General features: G+C 40.9%; 1 protein-coding gene across 1 annotated transcript; it reads right to left on the bottom strand.

The window, feature by feature from the left end:
• Positions 1-704: 704 nt before the first annotated feature.
• LOC117260065 (extracellular calcium-sensing receptor-like) lies at positions 705-7,532 on the bottom strand. The gene is made up of 11 exons (XM_078167038.1): positions 7,363-7,532; positions 6,794-7,088; positions 6,557-6,643; positions 6,015-6,284; positions 5,503-5,700; positions 5,094-5,369; positions 4,517-4,741; positions 4,302-4,425; positions 1,873-4,208; positions 1,732-1,804; positions 705-1,002 (listed from the first exon to the last, which is right to left on the bottom strand). Exons 1-9 carry the CDS (start codon positions 7,530-7,532, stop codon positions 3,298-3,300), a joined length of 2,556 nt encoding a protein of 851 aa, XP_078023164.1. The 3' UTR covers positions 705-1,002; positions 1,732-1,804; positions 1,873-3,297.
• Positions 7,533-8,367: the final 835 nt, after the last annotated feature.

Genomic DNA, 8,367 nt, shown 5'->3' on the forward strand with positions numbered 1-8,367 from the left:
TTTTATCAGTAAAAATAGTACATTTTTCACACATAAAAAGCACAAAGATGTTGAAGGCATATTCTGCCATCATAACTTGGCTCTCAGAATTCACCAGATTGATGCCTTTAAATCAAATACAAAATTATTCATATTGTTCAGACTAAGATATTTGACCCTACTTGTATGTGCCCCTGTATCAAAAGGACTGGCCCTAGCTTGAAACTGGCCTAGAACCGCCACTGCACATACTATTAATATACAGTGCTCATGAGTGGATACAGAACCTTTAATTCCTCTCATCTCCTGAATGTCTGGTGAGGGGAAAATAGACATGTATTTGTCAGTGAAATTCAGTTATGGCTTTTGGTTTTGTGTAAAACCAAAGATTTTCGGCAGCTCCATCTGACCATACCCATGAAAAATATGTGGGGGTGCCACTGGTGAACCCATAGTTATAGCTGTCACTAGATATGCAATTTTCTTTTCCAATATGCCAAATCTCATACTGTTTTGAATTCATTCTTACTGCATAGTGCAACAGAAAGACATTTCAGCTTGACGACACAAGATTTTATTGAATCAAAAAACAAACTGTGGCGAGGAGAGGAGTAGGAATAGTAAAGCTAAGGTTGTCGACAACGCAACCCTGGGAATTGCGCCCAGAGAATTATTTTTGCACTACAAGGCACACAGGTACGTTACTGAAGAGGCGTGAGACGTGGTTCCAATTGATAAAAAATACGTTTTATTAAACAAACTGGGTAAAAGCCGTAATTAAAATGTCACATAGGGAGGGGAAAAAGAAACTAATCAGGGCTGAGGCCTAGTTGATGGACGGGGCCTAGTGCAGGGGAAGGATCCACCAAAAAAAAAAAAAAAAAAACAGAAGTCAATTTCTATCACCGGACACACATGACAGACACACACTCAGTGAAGTAACCCACTCCCAGGAACACAGCAGACAAGACAGAAGGGTGCCAACACCAGATCACCAACACCGCCACCACCGGCCTCCAGCCACTGAAAAGAGGGGGAAGATAAAACAAATTAGTGGGGTTGCAACAAAAACACAAAGCACAATCTAACAAAATTGTAATTAAAGGGGCAGGGCACAAACTTAAACTTAACAAAATATATCAACCAATAACTACCCAATTCGGTTTCAAACAAATATAACCCAAACAAAAAGGAAAATAAAGAACAGAAAAACAAGACTTTCCTAAGAATTTTCTAATTGCATAGAGAACCTTTCAAATTAATTCAATTAATTAACAAATGAGTTACCCAAACAGACCGAATCAAGTTCAACCCAAACAAAACATACAAATAAACCTATACAAATAACCAAAAATAATGGTGTAAATCCACACTATCACACATGTATTCCATATAAATAGAGAACCGTGCCCCGGCGTGCGGCCGAGCAACTGCCCGCACCAGACGTTGAAACAGAGTCACCAAGGGTCTATTTTGTTTAAGCAGAGCTACAAAGTGGTTTAATAGACCGCCGCGTGGCGCCGTGCCATAAAAGCGAAGCCGCAGCAGAGACACGCTGCAGACGCGGTGGAGACAAAGCAGCAGCCACAGCGCAGACAAAACAGCAGAAGCAGGGGAGACAGCAGCAGCCGCAGTGGAGACAAAACAGCAGCGCCCCAATAAGCTGGTTACAGTAATTCCCAATCAAGAAAAATACTATTAGCAATATTAAGTACACTGATGATGACGCGGTGCACGTTATGCTACACATACCTTTTTAGCAGCGATGGACACACTCACGAGAGGAGGGAGGGAGAGAGGACCCCTGGCAGCCACCAGCATTTACCTGTGATCACACTAGCATTAGCCACCGGATAGCATCAACCATACCGCAGAGAGAGAGAGGACACCTACCACAGACACACGCAGCAGCGCATACAGGGGGGGCCGGAGCAGCACACAGGCAGTCGCCCTACAAAACACCAGTGCCTTAAGCACATTGAGAGACACAAACAACCAGCGAGGTGAAGCAGCATGCAGTCATACCTGTCGGATCAAATGACCGCTGACCCGGAAGTGACAGAGGTGACAGAGGCGCAAAGGAAGAACTGGTGGGTGAACTGCCGCTTTTATACTGGCCCACCTCATCAGCGGCCACCAGCGGCGCTCATTATAAACAGTGGCAAATCACAAAGGATAAACACCTCTATGCTGCTACAAAACAAACACACACAAACACAAAAATAACATTCAGAACACTGTAAACTTTTATGTATTCAGCCTCTTCCACAGAACTGGTTATCCCACTTCTCCATTTCATCAGTGGCTAGAAGTTTACATTAGAATTCAAATGCTGGTGGATGGATATAAGCTTGCTATAAGCAACAAATGGCCTGTCCCCCCCAGCCACTATGCTCAATTGTTGCATGAAAATCATTTCATACATCTGCAGAGCTACTCTTCAGGGTAAAAATGCAATAATTGAATTATTTAAAAAATGAAAAAGGACACTGGTGATGTTCATGGAAATAAAGAAGTAGTCGTCAGCTTATGATCACCAAGTCTCTTGTGCATTGCAATTGCTTTAAAATAATCGTGAAGTTCTGTGGCATGGATACTAAGCATAATAACTGATATCAGACATAATGCCAACATTAAAACAGTAAGTAGGGTATATAACTCTAACCTTATTATGCTTATAGAGACAGCAAAGCTGGTGTTAAATAGAACATAGAATTTGTAAATCTCATTCTATGTTGTAAACATGAGCTTTCTAACCTTGTGACAGTGCCATTCTTACAACTGCTAACTTAGTGAGAGTTAGAGGCTCTATATAGTCAGAATAGGCAAATGCTATCACAGCCAGCATCTCAGATGCTTTCATTTGGTACTGTGCTATTCTATCAACATTGTCTGCAATTCCTTTATACTGTACTTAGGAAGCTACAGATTACTGCTTCTTTAAAAGACTGACTTTGTGTCTGTGAAAAAAAATCAACATCTGCTTCAGACAGGTCAAGACTAAATGCATATAATAATGTGGGATAAACCCATATAGTGTCAGCTTTTTTTCTGAGAAAGTAAGTTGTTATTTAATAAGGTGTACCGTTACCATTCACCACAAAAAGTCGCAAAGGCGATAATATTTGAAGTGCAAGTGCTTTGTACTTTAAACTGTATCCTGGGAAAAAAAATAACTTCTTGTATTTGAGTTCATTATTAGCCATTTTTTCTTAGTAATTGAACATTGCTACTACTCTTAACCTATTTTTCTGCCTGTATTTTTGTACTGTACAGAGAAGATTGATTAATTCTGTCTTATGAAACTAAGTGCAGGTTTTATGACTCAATGCCACGACCCATGATCGCTTTCTTTGTGTTCCTCTCTGGTCTCAACAGGATAATGTAACATTTGGGTCCAAACAGTGACACCAAGAGGCCAAAACTGGAGGCTAGGATGGCAAATACCTCAACTGCATCTGCATACTTGCCTGGTGAACTGACATAAGCAGGGACAAAGGCCACCCACACTGCACAGAAGATCAGCATGCTGAAAGTAATGAGTTTGGCCTCATTGAAAGTATCTGGAAGATTCCTGGCGAGAAATGCAATCAGACAACTGAGGATGGCCAGTAAGCCAATATAACCCAGTAACACTCCAAAACCAACTGTGGACCCAACTACACACTCATAAACTATCTTGTCATTGTGGTATTGAGTGTTTTTATGAGGAGCTGGTGAGGAAGAGACAAGCCAAGCAGTACAGATTGCTGCCTGAATAGAAGTAAGAACCAGAACTGTTCCTCTCTGCTGCAGTGGTCCAAACCACTTCAGATGGGCTCCACCTCCTGGCTTGGAGGCCTTGAACACAGCCAGAACCACAATGGTTTTCACCAGGATGCATGATACACAAAGTACAAAGCTGATCCCAAATGCTGCATGTCTCAGTTGGCATGTCCACAGCCTGGGACGTCCGATAAAGAGCAGTGAGCAAAGGAAACATAATTTAAGAGACAGCAATAACTGGAAACTCAGTTCTGAATTGTTGGCGCGTACTATAGGGGTGCTACGATAATGGATAAAGATTCCCAGCACAATAACACATATAAATGTGCCCAACAATGAGGCAGTTGTCAGGCAGATACCCAGAGGCTCGTAGTAGGAGAGGAACTCTGTTTTCTTAGGAACACAGTGGTCACGATTAGGGCTGGACCAGAAATCCTCTGGACAACTGGTGCACTCCATGGAGTCTGTGAAAATTGGTAAAGTGTTGAGATACATGTTAATATCATATCTCGAAAGTGCAATAATCAGAAGTGCAATATTTAAAACTGTATACCAACCAGTCTTATTAGTGATCTTTCCCTCAGAACAAGGGATGCAGTCAAAACAGCACTCAGGTTCTCCCTTCTTTCTGGCCATGCGGGTACCTGGAGGACAGCTCTCACTGCACACTGACCGGGGTGGCTGTAGATAAAAAAATAAATATGTCTTATTCTACTCACATTGACTCTGCTATAATATGTTATCCATGGGACACTAAAAAATCAGAAGTAACCTGTTTGGTTTCAAAGTTCCAGAAAATTTTGTCTTCATGAAGTGTGAGTTCTTCACCTTTGGCTGACTCTTTAACCTCACCTACATTCTGAACTTTAGTTTGTCCATCAGGGAGCCACAACCAGTTCATGACATCATATATTGGTAAGACATCACCATTCTCATCAAATGACACCTGATCACCAAACGGTGTGGTGAAGTTGACCTTTTCCAAGTAATACACAAGCTATGGATATCAGAATAAGAGACAGAGGAAGACCAGTAATGGCAACAATGTTATTATGACCATTGTGAACACAGTGAAATCCAGTATTCAGTAATCAAACTGCATACTGTACTTATGAACATATGAGCACTAACAGTCCGTTCAAAGCATTTCTTTTATAGTAAAGTCACGTCACTGATACTATTGTATACCTGGTGCAAAGACATTGCTGTCTGTGACTTGATAACACTATAAAATGCTGTCACCCAGTGGTAAGGAAAATCATTTCAGCTATCTGCTATGCGGTCGTGTGTGTGTGTGTGTGTGTGTGTGTGTGTGTGTGTGTGTGCGTGTGTATAAACTGATATCACACCTGCCATGGTACCAGTCTTTGCAAAGTAGCACAGCTGTTCCCACTGAAAGGTCCTCTCCCTGGCTCACACTGCAGCATGTCATCAAGAGCATATGCCAGGGCATACACAGCCTTGTACACATTATATTCTGGCCTGAGGTTTGAAATGTCCAATAATTCAGTGTCCACATTTTCTAGATCTTCCTGTCCAGTGCATAGAGATCCCCCAGCTTCCAACCAACCTGCTTGAGGTGGTGCAAATCTACACTGAAATGTGTGTTCCCAAAACTTTTTTACCTGAAATGTATTGAAAATAGGGGTGTTACATTAGACAAAAGTCCCGGGTTGGAGTCACGGTTTGGTGTGTGTTCAGTACAGCAGAGAACAAAACAAAACAACAACAAACTAAATTGCAAGGTTAAATTCTCACCAGGATATTTCCATAGCTGTTGTGTTGTAGGTCAGACCGCATTTGTAGCAGAAAGTCCCTGAACCCTGGTATGTGTCCTCGACGGATAGCAATGCCCAGAGTGCCACCCAGGTATGGCATGAACTGAGGAGTCTGAAGCACGGTAGTAAAGGCTTCACTGACTATCCACTGCAGGCCTGTAACATTCTGCCTCACCACCTGTGCATTGCATTGTACAAAATACATAACTTCATACTGTCATGACATGGTTGATATCTTGTCTTACTCATAAACAGGTGCAGTACTGTGTTTTACCCAGTATTATGAACAAAGTTGTGCATGTCATTATAACTGGAGGTCAGTAAAATTTGTCTAAGTTAGTGCCTATAACAAATAAGAGGTGTGATTTATTCAAATAACTATTTGTAACAGGACAATTTTTTATTGTAACTTAAATCCTTTGGTTTGACCATTAAAACATAAAGCTGTATAATAACATGACATTACAATTAAGATGTTTTTCCAAGCCTAACCTCTTTCATGAGGTTTATCATGAGATTTTCATGTGTAAACGCAATGACCACACGAGCTGTAGATTTCCTCATAACATCCACAATCCTTCTTAGTTTAGCTGGATCATTGCCCCAGGGCAAAACCTCTAAGTAGGCCAGACAGCCTCCACCAGACTGGGCCAGGTCAGATTGGAAGGATCGGGCAGCATGGAGTCCATAATCATCATCACTGACCAGCAGACCTGCCCAAGTCCAGCCAAAGTGCCTGAGAATCTGAATCATAGCACGCACCTGAGTAAATACAGAGCGGAGGGATTAGTGCACAGGCTGGAATAATGTTAGAGTGGAAAAGCTGCTAAACAGGTTTCACAGTGGATCATGTTTAATTATTGTCTTTCAGCTTTGTTAGCTGAGACCAAACAGGTCCAGTGATGCAAAGAATGTGACAGATTTTCCACAAAAGGAATATATTGTTCCTTTCAGTACAGGGAAGTTATTTCTTAAGAATGTCTAACTGGACATGCTTTTTCAAATGCATTTGTATTTTGCTGATAGATGGTCACCTGGAAAGCATCACTTGGGATCGTCCGAAAAAACGATGGGAACTTCTGCCGGTCACTCAGGCACGAACATGTGGCAAAATAACTCACCTGTGAAAGACAGACTGTTCATCCTAAAAAACATTATAAAACTTAATCGCCTCTTTCAGCTTTTGGAGTTTGATTAGTCAATATTTATAATTGACATTAAATTTGAAATATAATCAAAATGATCCAAAAGAATTATGGTGGAAAACTTACCATAGGTACTCTGTACAAACCTAAGACAGCAGAGATGGCAATGGAACGTGTAGAGGAAGCATCACCCACAATCCCTACTACCGGAGGGTTTCCTGCACAGGTCTTATCTAATATGAACTGCTCCTCTTGACCACTGGCTAATGACAATGCTGCACGGAATCCAATGCCTAGTGAGAGGCAGTTGTCATAAAGACTGTATCCCAGAGTCACATTAGGCAGCAGGTTGGAATTTCTGTTGATCTCATCAATAGCAAAGGCCATGGTCTGGGCCTGCCTGAATCCTAGAACATCAAAACTAAAAGAAAAATATCACTGTTGGAAAATACAACAACTGATATTTACATGCACAAATACAGATTTTACTAAAAATTAAACAGTTGAACAGCAACAATTATTATAATACTTGAATATGAAATGATTAAAAGAACCAATAACAAGTGATAGGTCTGAAATGGCATAAATACAAAATGTAATCTGTAAGAGTAAGATCTTATTATTAAAAACACATTCAAGTCATGGGACTGATTTCCCCCAGTCTTTGCTTTTCACTATTTCACTGACAGACTGACCTGTGGCAGGTAGGGTGTTGTGGCTCTGAGGTAAAAGACAGGTCAGGAAAGACAGAAAAGATGTGGATCTCAAACAACCCACCCAGAACCACATCTCCTGCCATGTGCATCCCATTTAGATGAAACTGTCCCAGTAACTGGCAGGAGGTGGAAACAAGAGGAGAGATCATGGCATAAGAAAAGTAGAAATACAACAACATGAAACACATGAGAAAGAACAAGTTGATATGTAAAAATGCAGACATGACTTTCCTCCTGTTTACCCCTATCTTACCTGATGTCAACTTCTTTTATCGACTTATTTAATCTTGCACACCACCCATCAGGGCATAAGCGAAGGTAGGGGCAGGACTTAATATTCATTACATTAGAGAATTATTTTGTGTTGAGGCAGAATTAATTTGTGCACTATTAATAATATCCCACCAAAGTCATTTGAAGTTGTGGAATACTCAACCAATTTGTCAAATGTTTGTATTGCATGTTTCAGCAAACCACAGATGTGTAATATTTGTACATGAATATCGAGCACATATGTTGAAACTTTATGTTTCAACAGCGCTATGGTTAACATGATGTGGTCATGCTAAGGCACAAAAAAACATTTGGTTATATAGTTGGAAAAAGATCATGGTTTGGCTAAGTGGCAACCTGTGGGGATGAAAAACGAAGGCATTGTGGAAGTACCAAAAACTGCAGTTCCTGGAATGGTCACTTGAGGCTGACTCCAAGAGAGCGTCAATTCCAATGGCCACCCGTGGCTACCTCGAGGCTTTAAAAAGTGAGTCCACAAACAAATGAGTGATATCCAACCTGTTCTCATTCAAATTCGTCAAATACTGCTGCTTTGTCCATGGACTTAAAATGCTTTGCACTGTCTTTGCAAAATACATACCTGTTGTCACAGGAAAAGAACAGTGTCTGCTCACTGCATGCATATAGTATTTTTATTATATTATCTGTTATCTGATACGTGTTACTAGTGTAGCATGCTATACACATACT

This window comes from Epinephelus lanceolatus, chromosome 4 (genome assembly GCF_041903045.1).
Source record: "Epinephelus lanceolatus isolate andai-2023 chromosome 4, ASM4190304v1, whole genome shotgun sequence".
Lineage (NCBI taxonomy): Eukaryota > Metazoa > Chordata > Actinopteri > Perciformes > Serranidae > Epinephelus > Epinephelus lanceolatus.

Bases quoted from the DNA above. Each gene is read 5' to 3' on its own strand.
- LOC117260065 (XM_078167038.1), bottom strand. From the start codon at position 7,532: ATGATCTCTCCTCTTGTTTCCACCTCCTGCCAGTTACTGGGACAGTTT. The intron at 6,285-6,556 runs GTGACCATCTAT...GTATTTACTCAG, and splicing joins TCCCAAGTGATGCTTTCCAG to GTGCGTGCTATGATTCAGAT. The intron at 4,742-5,093 runs GTGTGATATCAG...TGATATCCATAG, and splicing joins AAAGACTGGTACCATGGCAG to CTTGTGTATTACTTGGAAAA.